This window comes from Loxodonta africana, chromosome 26, assembly GCF_030014295.1.
Source record: "Loxodonta africana isolate mLoxAfr1 chromosome 26, mLoxAfr1.hap2, whole genome shotgun sequence".
In the NCBI taxonomy this organism is placed as follows: Eukaryota; Metazoa; Chordata; class Mammalia; order Proboscidea; family Elephantidae; genus Loxodonta; species Loxodonta africana.
This window is the reverse complement of record NC_087367.1, coordinates 12789559-12805348: the sequence shown is the minus strand read 5'-3', so window position 1 is coordinate 12805348 and position 15790 is coordinate 12789559. Positions and strand designations below refer to the sequence as shown.

General features: G+C 42.5%; 1 protein-coding gene across 2 annotated transcripts in view; it reads right to left on the bottom strand.

Annotated features, from left to right (window-relative positions):
* Nucleotides 1-15578, bottom strand: part of FSHR (follicle stimulating hormone receptor) — a 206337-nt gene extending 190759 nt beyond the window's left edge. For both annotated transcript variants that reach the window (XM_003417611.4, XM_003417612.4), the window contains exon 1: nucleotides 15368-15578. In XM_003417611.4, the coding sequence (XP_003417659.2) occupies nucleotides 15368-15519 (152 nt within the window). In that variant the 5' untranslated portion in view covers nucleotides 15520-15578. The remainder of the gene's footprint in view (nucleotides 1-15367) is intronic.
* Nucleotides 15579-15790: the final 212 nt, after the last annotated feature.

Genomic DNA, 15790 nt, shown 5'->3' with positions numbered 1-15790 from the left:
CAACTGCATGCTCTCTGATGCTGAAATTACTTCAGTCAAATGGTCAGGACTCTAAATACACAGGAAAGTCATTTTGTCTCTGCCTTGCTCAGGAGGAAATAAATCTGTTCTTTTCCTTTGATCTAACAAACTTAAGTGGCCTGGAAAGTGTCTTTTCAGTTGTAATTCTACTTCCACTTGCTTTGCTCATCATATCACAATGGTTAAGAAACTGTTCTGCCTGCCAAGAAGAGCAGTTAGTGGCCTTATTTTGTAGGTGATAGAGACATTACCATTCACCAGACCAATATTTAGGACATGCATACTGAATAATTTAAAACTAATAATGCACATGGCAAACATTAAAGTAAAAAATGGGATGAATAACTTCAGTGTGAGAACATTTTATTTCCTCCTGTCTGGCCCAACTGTTCTCCTTTGTTCAAGGGCACTCCCAGAACTTAGAGGTGTTTATCCTGGGTGCCTGAACTGCATTGCTGTTTCCAGCCACAACCCACTCCTTCTTTGCTTCGCCTGGGTTGGGAACACGGTGGTGGAATTCTAATGCTTGGCTTATGATATCTGGAAGATGTTTCCTGGGGTGTGAAGGGATAAGAGATGGGATAGGAGATTAGAGATGTAAGTTTTTATCACCAAATTTGCCATAGAGGCTTGGCAGAAACTGGCTAAAATTTTTGGCTTTGAAAGAAGATGACAGACAATACCTTTAATTACTCAAAGGACCTTGGACAATTCATTTCACCTCACTGGGCTTCATGTTTCAGTCCTAAAACACATAAATGAGGGGGGACATATAGTCTTTAAAGATATAAAAATGCTCGGATTTCAAGAAAACGGAGGTTTGCACAGAGGAAGATTTGGCCCATAGAGAACTGTTAAAAAGGGGATAATGGTTTTTGGTGTCTACCACCTCTTTTGTTCATTCCACATTTCTCAACTCTTCAATTTTTCTGAGTAGAGACTAAGGCCTATTTGTCAAGGCATATTCTTGGTGAACTAAATCTTATGAAATCAGAGTTCCCTAAATTGTGTTCTGTAGAACACTTATGGGTTACCCAAAGTTGGACTGCTTCATAGAGCCTTTAATGTGCTCCATGCATGGGAAATATCAGAATGGGGGTATAACATACAACATTTCCCAAAGACTGGACCTTTGAAGATATTTTAAAAATTTACTTTTTTGTGATGTGTCTTATGAACTATGGTTGTGAGACACACACTTTGAAAAAGGGTCAGCCTTTAAGAGCTTACTGTATTTATTCTCCAAGAGGATTTTACATTCCAACCATAGAGTCCTTTTAAGGAGGGAAACCTTTAAGACTCCAATGATGCCTTTATTACAGGTAGTATTGATTTAGTAATGGCAACATGTAGCATGGAAGACATTTTGGCACTACTAAGCCAACTTGATTCCTCTGAAAGCCAACTTGATTCCTCTGAAATTGTATCATATCGGGTGCTACTGACTTGTAGAGAAGCATTGGCCCAGACTTTAAGTCATATGCAAAGTAAGAAAGCAAAGGTACAATTCTCCAAATCTAGGAAGAATTCATAGAAAAAAGACTATTAGGTCATTTTAGACCAAAAAAACAAAATCCACTGCCGTCGAGTAGATTCTGACTCATAGCAACCCTATAGCAATAAAAATTAAAAAAAAAAATCTTTGGAGCTTTTGAAATATCATTGTTAAGGTTCACCTAATTCAGTAAGGACCACTTAGGGAGTGTCTTGGATTGAATTGTGTCCCCCAATAATATGTGTCAATTTAGCTAGGCCGCGATTCTCAGTATTGTGTGGTTGTCCTCCATTTTGTGATTCGATGTAATTTTCCCAGGTGTTGTAAATCCTAATCTCTGCCTGTATTTAATGAGGCAAGAGTAGGTTATGTCAAAGGGGATTAGGGTGAAATGTGACACCCTTACTCAGGTGACAGCTCTGATCCAATGTAAGGGGAGTTTTCCTTGGGGGTGTGGCCTGCATTATCTTTTACCTTACTGCAGATAAAAGGAGAGAGAAAAGAGCAGAGATATGGGGACCGAATGCCACCAAGAAAGAAACGCCGGGAGCAGAGTGTGTCCTTTGGACCAGGGGTCCCTGTGCTGAGAAGCTTCTAGACCAGGGGAAGATTGATGACAAAGACTTCCCCCGGAAACCACACAAAGAGAAAGCCTCTCTCTGGGAGTTGGCATCCTGAATTCAGACTTCTAGCATCCTAGCCTGTGAGAGAATAAATTTCTATTTGTTAAAGCCATCCACTTATGGTATTTCTGTTATAGCAGCACTAGGTAACTAAGACAGGGAGTATGCACAGAGATTGCCAAGCCTCCATCAAGCACACCATTTTCACATGACATCCACTTCTGCACTTGCAAAAGATTAGCTATTCAACCTTGTGAATATTAAGTGTTTTGGGGGCACAGTCTCCCTCTCTCTCTCTTTCTCAACCCCTTAGTAAGTCAGTGGGTATTCATCCTTCACTTGGCACTGGAGAGGGACACGTTTCTAACCCTCAGAAAGCTTGCTGTATTTTGGAGACCGGATAGTACAGAAGTTGTATATTACAGATGATTTCAGCATTGTACACATTTAAGGGCTCAGATAAAGAATTTGGACTGTTACTGCTTCAGGAGTTCAGAGAAGAGGAGGTCCTTTCACTTTTTTCATTGGAAATGTCAGAAATACCATGTACAACATGGTGACATCGTAGGGCTTAATAGAGCTTGTTACATTCAGTCTTTCCTTCTAGCTCTTATTTGCTTGAAGGGGCCTTTCATTTATTCATTCAGTTCATATATGTATTGAGCACCTACTGTGTGCCAGGAGCTATTCTACCTATGGAAAAACAGCAGTGAACAAAACAGGTAAAATCCTTGCTGTCATACAGTTGTAGCTCTAGTTTCTAGCGAGGGAATAGAGACAATGAGTAGGTAAATAAATAACAGTTTTTAAATGACAGTAAGTTTTTGAAAGAAAAAAAAGAGTAATGTGCTAGAGTAACAGCAGAGAAGCAAGGGAAGACCTCTCTGAAGAGACAGCTTTTGAGTAGAGGCTGGAAAGATGAGAAGTCATGTGAAGATCAGAGAATAGAACATTCTAGACAGAAAGAAAAGCAAGCAAAGAGACTTGAGATAGGAAAGAATTTTGTGTATTTGAAGAACAAGGAGTTCTGAGTGGCTGGAGCCTAGCAGGATGGGCACGCGATGAGTACCATGTCTATGGGAAAGGAAGCCCAATCCAGATCATGGAGAGACTTGTAGCCATGGAAGAGCATCTAAGCTCTTCAAGGAAAGGAAGGGATTTTGTTGTTTTGCTCACTGCTGGTTCTCTAGCACCTAGAGGAGTGACTGTCACATAGTAAAGTAGGTAGTCATAAAACATGAGTTGAGTAAATTTCATTCTAAGTGCAATTCTAAGCAACTGTGCCATGTTCTCTTGAAAAGTCTCTCTAGCTGCTCTGTGGTAGATGGATTGTAGGTTTAAGTGGAACTAGGAGATGGAAGCAGTGGGAACTCTTATAGCAGCACAGGTGAGAGACGACACTAACTGGACCTGGGGTGGTGGCACCATAGGTGGGGAGAAGTGGAGACTTTTATTTTAAGCCAGACTCCCAGAACTTGGTGATGGATTGGATTTAGTGGTGAGGGGTTGGTTGTATGTGCATTTATAAAGATGATGAAAGCTTGGAAAAAAGATTCCAAGGAGGGCAATCAAGTGTCCTATTTTCTCTTTGTTGGTTTTGAGATGCCAATAAGAAAGCCAAGAAAAATGTCAAGGTTTTAGTAGAATATACATGTCTGGAGCTCGATAAAGTGGTCAGGCACGGCACATACATTTTGAATGTGGGTGATATTTAAACCCATGGGACTGGATGAGATCGTCTTGGGAGACAGCCTAGATGCCTGACAGCAGAGGGTCCAGGGTCAAGCCTGGACTGGGCAGCAGTGGAGAAGTCAGTGAAGCAGACCAAGATTTGGTCTGAGACATGGGAGGAAAACTAGTGTGGTATCCCAGAAACTGAAAGAGAAAAGTGCTTCAAGCAGGAGGATGGCCAACTGTGCAGAGGACTGTTACGAGGCGTGCCATATGTGAATAGACACATGACCGTTGAACTTGGGGGCATTCCTCTTTTCATTCAACCTTTCTTTTTTGTTTGAATAATACTATCACCACATTATAAAACACACTGGAAATGAAGAGATGTTTATTGGTACCCATGATAAGAGGATTTATAGTGGAACAATGAGGACAGAAGCCAGATTCGAATGTGCTGAAATATAAATGGGGATTCCTGGGTAACGATGACATGTTCAACAAACAACTAAAGCCTTGCTGAAAAGACAGAAAAGGGATTTTGGTTTTTGTTTTTTATTTAAAGGCACAAAGCCACGAGAGCAGAGGGGTAAGAAGAATACGATTTTAGGATTGGAGAGAAGATGGATGTCCTGCAACTAGTCCTGCCAGCCTCTCCAAGGAGCTAGTCAGAAATGTAGAATCTCAGGCTCCACTGCAGATTGATTCTGAACCTGCATTTTAACATTCGATCCTTTGATTTCCATGCACTTGAAAGTTTAAGAAGTGCTAACTTGGTAACCTCTTAGAAAAGGGAATCCTAAACCAACATGATTTACATTGCATGATCCTTAAGTCAAGAAGGAACTGGAGGGAAATAGAGTGAATTAGCCAAAGCAAAGAAGATTGTGGAAAGCTTAAGGGGCAGCCAGATCTCCCACTAGGAGCAATGGGATGAGGGCACCTCCTCACCTGAGCAAAGCACCAAAGGTTATTCTCTAGAGAGAGTAAAATAGAGATTTTCTGGGCTTGAGGACACAAGGCACTACATATGACTATTGGAATCTGAGAGTCCGAGCCACCATAACCCTGGCATTTAGGGCCTAAACCTCCAGGTGGGGATTAGGAAGAATTTTCTCTGGGGAATTTGACTAGCTCAAAAGGCAAGATCTACAGATACTGACATCAGCAATTCTTCAAATAAATGGCCCCGCCATTTCTTTTATGAGGGACTTACTGCTTCCGTGGTTATTGTTTTCACTCTTTTCTGTCCAGAATCTTAGCCGAGACCTCTGCTTCCAGAGACACTTTGTAATTTTCCTATCTGGCTATCATAACTTTTTGTTCTCTTTCCACTTGTCTCTAGTATTTGTTTGGGGGAATGAGATGCCATTCTGAGACGGTGTGTTCTGATTGAAGTCGCTCAGTAGATTTTCAAAACCAGAGGCATGATAAGCAATTTTGCTCCTGCATGCTGGAGTGCAGATGACTTCTCTGCTATTCGCCATAATTCTTAAATCTGCTCTCCTTGCCTTTCTAGTTTGTCTCCTATGTTAAAACAGTGTTTCTTGTCGCATTTTTTTTTTTTTTTTTGCTGCTGCCTCCTCCCAATATATTGACTTGCAGGAATGCCACCTTGCTTGCCCACAGAATAAATACCCAGTAAATGAAGGCCTCTTTCCTTCCTCCCTTGACCAGAAATTAGCCTTGGAAGGCATTTGGCTCCTTATGTGCAGCCACCATCCATCTGTCTGTGGAGGCTTGAGTGTTTCTATGATGTTGAATAGGTTTCAGCAGAGCTTTCAGACTAAGACAGACCGGAAGAAATGCCTGGTGACCTAATTCTGAAATTCAGCCATTGAAAACCCTATGGATCACAACAGTCTGACACATAACCAATCACGGGGATGGCACAGGACTAAACAGCTTTCATTCTGTTGGGCATAGGGTTGGTTCCTATAAGTCAGGAAAAAAAAAAAATCCATTGCCGTTGAGTTGATTCTGACTCATAGCTACCCTATAGACAGAGTAGAACTGCTCCATAGAGTTTCCAAGGAGTGCCCGGTGGATTTGAACTGCCATCCTTTTGGTTAGCAGCCATAGCACTTAACCACTATGCCACCAATGTTTCCTCCTATGAGGAGGATTGGTAGCTAACGACAACATCAACAACAAGGTATGTGGCGCTGGAAAGGGCTTGAGGCTGATTCTTGGGACTTTATCAGACTGTGCTCTGATAATGGAGCATGGTTATTCTTTTATATTTAAATTATTTTTCTCTTCCAAAGCTAACACAGCCACAAAAAAACAGTTTGAAATGTAGGAGAAAGAGAAATTGCCCGTAAGTTCAAGTGCATTCAGTCTTTCTTATACTAAAGTAGAAAATCTTGAGGTGCGTTATTTTCAGAAAAGGCATCCGGGCTTTGTTAAGGTTAAATTTTGGGATTACCAGATTTCAGAGATTACACACAGCTGCCTTGGGGGAAGCTGGCATACAACCCCGTTGATGCATAGATGCTTTTTACCCACTCCCTCCACAGTGAACACATAAATAGTTTTCACAAGCACAAACAGCTTTAGAAAAACTACTAGGTTGGCAAAGAACATAGCACAGCCTTGGCTTCCCCGTTGGTTGCTATTCCTACCTTCTGTGTCATTGCCTTCCAACCATCCCTACTCAAAGGTTCCAGTCCCTCGTATTTTCAGAATTCAAAAACTCCTAGTGGAACTTCAGGATTTTAACATCTGCCACGGAAACCCTAACATTAATTTTGTGGTGTTCATTTGTCATTCTATTTCAGTGTCTGTCAAATAAAGGCCCTGTATTTTACTTCAAGTCTCCAGTTGGCACAAACAGTTGATGCTCTCAGCTGCTAATTGAAAGGCTGGTGGTTTGAATCCACCCAGAAGAGTCTCAGAAGAAAGGCCTGGCAATCTACTTCTAAAAAATCAGCCATTGAAAGCTGAACGGAGCACAGTTTTACTCTGACACACGTGGGGTCGCCGTGAGTCAGAACCGAATCAACAGTAACTGGTAAACCGGTATTTTATCTCAGGCCCTGTAAAATAAAGCAAAGTCCTTTCTTAGAGGAATTTCTAGTCTTTTAAAAAGGGGGTTAATTTTGGAAGTGGACCTACCCAGCCTGTGAGGTCAACCCTAGGCGGTCAGAGGGCAGATCTGGATGGGAAAGGCAGACACCCGTCTCCACATCAGCCCTCACTGGGCATCAGGCGGGCACACATCTACTCATTGGCTTCTACTCCTCCTTCATCTCTTCTAGCTTTCACATTCTGTGATTTCAGATTGCAGAAAGCAACAGGCAACTAATTGTGAAATGAGTGGTTAGGCAAAGGCTACTCTGTGTTCCAAGGGAGATTTCAATTGTTGTGGGTGAGCATGAGCCCAAAAAGTGTTATTGTCATTACTTGTTTACTGTTCTTCTCTTTTAGGAACTCCATGAGAAAGGCGACTGTGTCTTTCCTATTGATTATTTTCTCCCAAGGGCCCCGTATAATGCTTTGTGCGTGTATGATCCATAAATACTTGTTGTTGAAAGAAGACCTCGTGAAAAATGAGGGTTTTTACTTTGGTCTTAAAAGATGAATAATATTGGACAAGGAGAATATATTCCAGGTTGGAGAAAATAATGGTACTTGGGTAGGAAAACATAAGACATATTTGGTAGCTGAGGGAGAGAGAAAAGTGCATAAAGCAAAGGGTTGAGAGGGTGGAAAATGAAAGTGGAGCTGGGAGAATTAATTTGAGCCAAAAATATGGGGGCCCTTAATGCCAAACTTAGGACTTTAGATTTTTGTCCTGAATCTGAGCATTGGAGCCCCCAGAGAAATTAGAGCAGAGGAAGGACTCAAAGGAGGAGACTGGGAAGGGGCAAAATTGAAGGCAAAGAAACAAATTCAGAGGCTGTTACTGTGAGGTGCTGAGGGAAATCACGAAGAGATGCCAGAGGCATCCATCTTATGGTCCTTCCTGTCTTCTGAACTTTAAAAGGGACAGAATATTTTAAATTGGGGCCAATCATGAAAGTCTAGTATTCAAGGCCATGGCCCTTCCATCTAATCCAAAAACCAACCAATAGTTGCCCTTGACTCATGGTGATCCCAGGTGTGTCAGAGTAGAACTGTGTTCCACAGGGTTTTCAACGGCTGATTTTTCAGAAGTAGGTTGTCAGGCCTTTTTTCAGAGAAGCCCCTGGGTGGACTCAAACCTCCAATCTTTCAGTTAGCAGCCGAGGACATTGAACTTTTGCATCAACCAGCAACTCCTATATAAGAGGCCTTTCTTTCCCATGTCCTTCCTATTCCAAGATGATTCTGAAAAGATGAAATGCTCAGTGACCTCTGTCAACCTTTGTTTATTTACAAAATCATTGTTGGAGCTGGGAGCCTTCCCAGAGTCTTTGGTTCAAAACCCTCACTAAACTGAAAATAACAAAAAACGAACATGTCTGCATGGGGGGTTTCAATGCTGTGTTTCAAAATGGCAAAACTGTCTATTAACTATCCCAAAGAACACCCCTCCCAAGCCCCACAGCTCTGTTTGGAACAGCTTAGAAATTACACACCCACTTGAATCTCAGTCCTAGAAAAAGCCCATTGGTTTTGGAAAGTTTGATGTCTGAAGAAGTTTATAAAATCAAAGCATTCTAAAATTGGAAGAAACCTCAGCGTTATTTTACCTCCACGTTTCAACCCAGTGATGGATTTTCTCTCTGATAACCACAGTGAGTTGATCTTTCTGTTTTATTGAAACTTAGCTGAACTTTTGGAGTCCTGCAGAGCCCTGGTGGTACAGTGGTTAAGAACTACAGCTACTAACCAAAAGATTAGCAGTTCAGATCCACCAGCCACTCCTTGGAAACCCTATGGGGCAGTTCTACTCTCTCTTGTAGGTTCACTGTGAGTCGGAATCGACTTGATGGCAATGGGTGTGGTTCATTTCTTAGAGGTTTCCATTAAGCTTGGCACTAGGGAGATAGGAAAACTGGCTCATGATGGATATTGTCCACTGATTCTTTCTGACACAGAATTCTGTGAAAGCTGTTGCTGAAGGCAGTCTGGGAGAAGGGTTGAGAGAGAGTGGGTTCATTCCATTGCTAGGACTAAAAATATAATTGAGCTTAAGTCCACAACGAGGGTTTGGTTTCTTTATTCAAGCATTTTTGCACGTTCCTTGGAGATTTTCAGATCAGTTGGAGTATTCCATGTGAAAGAATAATGCAATGGCATGTTCAGGTCAGAGACACAAAACATAGTCTGTGATACTTCAGGAAGAGGTCAGATTAAGAACAAACATGCAAATCTCATTATAATCAGATCCTAGGCAACTAAAAATAATTACCCTCTTTCTCAGCTGACCTTGTGGGATATATAAGCTAGAAGCCAGTCTAAATAAAGCCCAATTGGAGAGTGAAAATCTAACAGCTTAAAAAAAAAAAAAAAAAGCTAGTCTAATCAGCCACAGTGACTGGATGACCCAATTAGAGGCACTGGAGAAGGATAATCAACAGTCAGGTGAATTTCCCATTCACTACCAAGATGTTCTGCTTGTAAAGCCTAGGATCCCTTGGGTGAGGAAGGCCAGCACGCACCTTTATGTGCACAAAGAGATTTTACCGTCAGGAAACAAGGGCAGTTCTGCCCCCTCAGCCCCCCACTCTTCAATTGCCGATAATGACTCTGTAAATGACAGCTCTGAGCCAATTCTCAGGCTAACGTTCATCTTCTACTTTGAAGGAGTCTTTTTCTGCAATGTAATTTCCACTCTTCCCCTTTCAAGGCATTGCATTCTACAGCTGCTCCTTTAGTCATTTTTTCTGAGTCCTCTGCAGGGAATATCAACCTCCCTTTCCTCCAGCCCAATTAAATTGCACATGTTGGACATCGACGTATCATTTCTCACTTAAGTGGGTGCAGGATTTTGTGTCGAGAGAAAGGATTATGTATTAGCATGAATGAAACTGTGCTGTTTGTTTCCCTCAAAAAAAAAAAAAAAATCTCGACGAGGCAGGAGGGGTCTCCGGGCATAGGTACCAGGGCAATCTGCACAGCCGGGGGTTTGGTTTTGATCGCCAGATCCAACTACACCCATCAAAGCACACTTGGGGAAGGCAGGGAACCTAGCAATCAGCACTTGCAATTTGACCCTAATTGGCAAAAATTATATTTCTCTGAACATATATTTCTGTCTTTTCCTTTAAAATGCTTTTGTATTGACTATTTTAGTCATTTTCTGAATATTCTTGTTAGGGATCCAGAGAGGCAGGTATTATCACTTAACAGAATTCAATGACATGCCCTGAGTATAGAATATTCAGTTTGACTTAGGAGAACTCATTTCCTGTCTATGTATCACGATATCTGAATAAATTAATGAGCTCCGGAATGACATATAGGCATTTTCTTAAAACAAACACATAAAAAAAGCAAAGAAAATAAGAGAACTATCCGGCCCTATAGTAGTTCACTGGAGGAGAGAACAATAATCATCATTTATAAGAGTCTTTACTTCAGTGCCAAGGAGCAGAGCAAGTAAACAGATGTTAATTCCCCCTGATTTATTGACTCACTTGTTCTACACGAAATTGAGGGGCCAGGACGTACATTGCATTGAGTGAGGCACAATAAGGAGAACAAAGAAAATTTTTATTGTAGTCGAAGAAATAAGACACACACGAAGAATTAGATGCAAAGCAAGCTTAAGTATGAAATGAGTGGCACCGGGGTTCAGATGAAGGAAAGATTAAACAAAGATGGAGTGGTCAGGGAAGATTTCATGAAAGAGGAAACTTTCGAGGAGCCCTGGTGGCGCAGTAGTTAAAAGCAGTGGCTACTAACTAAAAGGTCAACAGTCGGAGTCTACCAGCCACTCCCTGGAAACCCTACGGGGCAGTTCTACCCTGTCCTATAGGATGTCGTGAGTTGGAATCGACTTGACAGCAATGAGTTTGGTTTTATCGTGATTACATTGAGTTTCAAGAGGCAAAGAAGAAACTGAGGATAGAACAAGCAAGAGACACAACATAAAAACACACAGAGAGGAAAATGTACAGGATGTGCTTGAAAACAAGTCCATATCAGCCTTGTGGAGTAGGTGCTTCTACTGGGTACAAAGTCAAGTCAGAAAGATGGGCCACCGAATGATTTTGAGCCAAGGAATTGTAACACGGTGGCAGAACTGTTTTGTGAGGAATAACAGAGTGCTGGCGTGCATGTTGATTTGGAGAAAAAAGGGATTGGTGGGAAGGAGATAAATTAGGAAATGATTATACAATCCAGGCTTTAGATGTTCAGGGACAGACAAAGATGATGGCGATGGAAAGAGAGGATGAATGCTAGCAGCAATAGGAGAGTTTGCAAAAATGGTGACATGGGAGGTCAGGAAACGATATGGAGATTAAACCATCACCATTCAACAACTGGGGAAGTCAGGAGGGGGAGTCTGTCTTTGTTTTGTAATCCAGTGTTTTATTTTTCCTTTCTTTAGCTCAGAGCAGCTAACACCCAGTTCCCTCATGGCTTCAGAGCCGTCTCCTTCATGAAAACACAGCACATTCCTAAACAGCTACTTTTCAGGCACAAATTGGTGAAAACTCAGCCCAGTGTTCATCTTCAGGTATTATTGAGTACTGGATTGGGGCTGAGGGGGGCTGGACTGCACCTCAGACTTTAGAAGGAACTCATTCTGGTAGCTGAGGTTGGATGGACCAACCTTTCCACTAGGCCTTCCCAAAGCAGATCTGTAGAATATTCTAGAAGATGCTCTTAGAAGAAAAGACTCCCAATTAAACATGCTTGGAAACCTTACAGACTTTACTCCCTGGGCTTGGAGAGTCTCAGAACTCATTGGCATAGCAAAGGCTGCCACTTACACACAACACTGATATACCCTGATACTAAGGACCTACTAAGGAAAGAGTCAACTAGACACACTTTAAAGTCCTATATACCTAAAAAACAACCTTTGGTTATAGGATATGGAGAGTGATATAAACTAAGACAACAAAACACAGAATATAAGTCAAAGAAAGAAAATAAAAAGGGAAAAAGATAATTAGAGGTATCCCAAAACCAAACCAAACTTGTTGCCGTGAGTTGATTCTGTCTCATAGTGACTGGATAGGACAGAGTAGAATTGCCCTGTAGCATTTCCAAAGAGCAGCTGGTGGCTTTGAAACTCCCGAGCTTTTGGTTAGCAGCTGAACACTTACCACAATGAGATATAAGGACGTGCTGTGAGGAGAGGGGCCCACACAGGCAGCTCGTACTATGATCCCAGTACAGGTCTTCTAAAGTCAAGAATGACCACAGATGGACCCTTCACTTCTCCTAATGTGATACTCATCTGACCTGGCTGAAGAAAAAGCGATTGTCTCGATACTGTCACTTAAAGCTGATATTTCAGGTTTACAATGAATGTTCACATTCTTAGGAATTCTAACTGTGGAAACAATAAGCAGGATCAAAGAGTCCTTACCAGGTGCATTGGCTGTGTCCTCTGCCCTTCTGGTGAGCCTGAGTTTCTGGAATAAGTCAGAAATCAAAATTCCTTTGACTGGTCAGAATGAAACCTGCTCCCAGAGCTCTTGGCAAATATTGGGAGCCTTCAGGAATCCATTCTCTTACCCAGTAAGTAAGCTCATAGAGAGTAAGTAGTATCGTCACTGGGTGGAGATTATTCTTAAGCACTGTCAGAGCTATGAAGAACTTTATATCCATTTTCCAAAGCATTCTCATACTTATTGACTCCTTGGTTCATCAAGAAAGCCTTCTGTGGTAAGTGTAAGTTTTAGCCTAATGCCTGACAGCTGATAACTACCACCCCCACCACCACCACAACCACAACCTGAGAGGCGTTGTGCTAGGTGTTTTACATACATCGTCTCATTAATCCTCACAGAAACTCTAGTTGTTTAGCACATCTTGCAATTTCCATTATACAGAGGAGGGCCAAGGTGACAGAGCTAATAAAAACGGCCCAGCCTAGGTTTGAACTCAAATTTCAGTTCTCAAATTCTAGACGCGACGCTTTTCCATCTCTGCCTTGTCAGAACCAGTTAAAACCTGTCCTATGAAGATTACCTCCGAACTCCTCTGACCCACGGCACTGTCCACCTTGTTTAGTACTTTCTCCGTGGGGCCAGATTGTCTCAGGATGCCTAAACCCCACTAAGCCTATAATATTTAACCAGCTCCCTCAAACCAGTAAACCAGCTGCTGTCGAGTCGATTCTGACTCATGGTGACCCCATTTGTGCCAAATAAAAATCTGTGTAAGGTTTTCATGGCTGTGGCCTTTCAGAAGCAGAATATCAGGTCTTTCTTCTGAGGCACCTCCGGGGGGGCCCAGATGCCAAGCTTTCAGTTAGTAGACAGGCACATAACTGTTTGTACCACCCAGGGACTCCAAACCCACCCACCCCAACTATAGTCTAAGTCAGAAGTGGACAAATAAGTGCCTGTAGGCCACACCTGGCCTGCCTTGTTTGCCTGTGATAAGAACACTTTTCACCTTTTTTACATGATTGAAAAAAACCAAAAGAAGAACAATATCTTGTGACATATGAAAATTATACCAAGTTCAAATTTGAGCATTTGTTAATAAAGTTTTATTGGAAGTCACACATGCCCATTAGTTTAAGTGTTGTCTGTTGCTGCTTTTGCACTGTCTTTGCAGAGCTGAGTAGCTCCTGGAGAGACTGTATGACCCACAAACCCTAAAATATTTACTGTCTGGACCTTTATAGAAAGTTTGCTGACCCCTGGTCCAAACTGTAAACGATGACCTTTTTTTTTTTTTTTTTTTAAAGGAAAAAATGAAAGCAATCAGAAGGCTTTCATTGCACACAGCATGCTGAGGACAGAAACACAGAAGTAAGATTGAATCCCAGCTCTACCCCCCAGAAACTGTGGGGTCGACTCTGCCCATGTTAATCAACATATTGGATGAAGTTGAGATGGGCCAGAAGATGTGGAAGGGAAGGGTCAATGTCTTTTAGACTTCACTAGAATCCAATCAAGCAGACTGAGAAGGGGTTAAGTAGCTGCCCAGCCACTTAGGACCAAGTGACTTCATCTAGGAGCTCAGGTACATTGACCCTTTCCTGTGTTTAGAATGACCTTGTAAACCAGACTGTCTTTGTATATAGGCACATTTTTTCAGCATAATTGGGAATATCTGACTCATCTAAGGCACTGTAGCCAAAACACAGAGTTGACCAGTTGTTTTCCCTCCATTGCTGTTGCTGGCTCTGAACAAGAACTGAGGCCTTGTGATGTCAAGGGACTAGCTGGCAAGCACAGCCGACCACATCAGGGAACCATTTGTCCCTGGGTAAGAGTCTGAAACCTGACACCAACATGTCTGAGTGTAGACAGTGAACTGAAAAGATGGCCACTTTCTGCAATAAAATAAGAGTCTCCAAAAGCTTTAGAGGAGGAAGGTTGAAATAGACCTTCAGAACACAGGGTTGTATTTAATAACCTTGGTATAATATGCTGAGGCTATCTACAATCTCTGAGTCACAGTTCTCCAGTCCCCAGGAGACTACCTGGACACTTGCACAGCCCTGCCACCCTACTGCTCTAACACAGTCAGGCATAGGGGTTTGGAGGAAGGAACAGTAGACTGTATGTCTAAAGGCCTGATTTTCCTTTTGAGCTCCGATTCAACTCATTGTGACAGTGTGGGCAATTTTCTTTACTTTCTGGACCTCAGGTTCCTCATTTGCAAAATGAGGAGACAGAGTAAGTTGATGTCGAAGTTCTCTTTTAAGTCTCTGACAGTCTGTCTACTTCCTGTTAAAATAACCCTTTGCAGTCTAGTCAATTCTGACTCATAGTGACTCTACAGGGCAGAGGAGAACTGCCCCACGGGGTTTCCAAAGAGCAGCTAGTGGATTCGAACTGCCGATCTTTTGGTTAACAGCCATAACTTTTAACCACTGCACTACAGGGCTCCTTCTGTTAAAATAGTTCGGGATAAATACAAAGCCAAGAATCACATTTTCCCAGCTGTATGAAAGCTATTCTTTATCTGTCCCTCGCTCACTACCTCCCCTTCTCCTTTCTTTCTTCCCCGGAAGAACTATTTGCTGATGCCTCCAGAGCTCCGCTGATTCTGGCATTCTCTGCCTGGTTGAATTTAGTGCCCTCAGAAGACACATATTGTGTATTCCATTAGGATCAAAGTCTTTCTTTCCGCCTCTATTCTGGGTCTTCTAAGTTTCTACTTTCCCTCCGTTTTACTTTCTGGTTCCACCAAAGGTGTACGGAACCCAAGAGCAAATGCGTTGAAAAGACTAAAAAGTCTTCCCTGATCTTTGGATTCAGGTTTCCACACACTGCCCTTCCTAACAAATGCTGAGAGAAACTCTCACCAAAGATCCTTGGAAAGCCACAGGCAGGAGCGTTGGGCTGGGGGAGTTTGTTTTTTCCACGCCTTTGGTCAGGGCAGAACTACTGCAGCCTAACAGATACGATCCTAAAGTGAAAATAATCACAGTACCCAACGCTCAAACGCCAGCCACGCAGCTGTTCCTTCCACTCCCTGGCTTACTCACAGTTCAACGGCGTTCCTGGGGATGTCGGAGGGAATCTCTGTCACCTGGCTCTCCTGGCAGAGGAAAACCCTGTTAGAGCAGTGACAGGTCCTGTGATGACATCCGGAGCCCAAGCTCAGGAATGCCAGCAAGGAGGCCAGGAGGAAGGCCATGCTTATTTCTCCATCCACCTGCTTTCTTCCTGCCTTTGAAGAGAAAAACTCCACAGATTCAGAGGTTCCACGCAGCGCCCTTGCAAGAAGAAGGAATCTGCCCTGAGAGCTGGTAGGGTCACGTGACCCACCAAGGGACAGGTTTTTTTTTTTTTTTTTTGGCCACTTCCAGGCGAAGAGCGAAATTTTTGTGTGCCAGCCGTGATTTCCGGAGCAAGATAAGCTACTCCCTTGTCTTTCACGATTGAGTTTCTTAGACCCTGACCCAAGG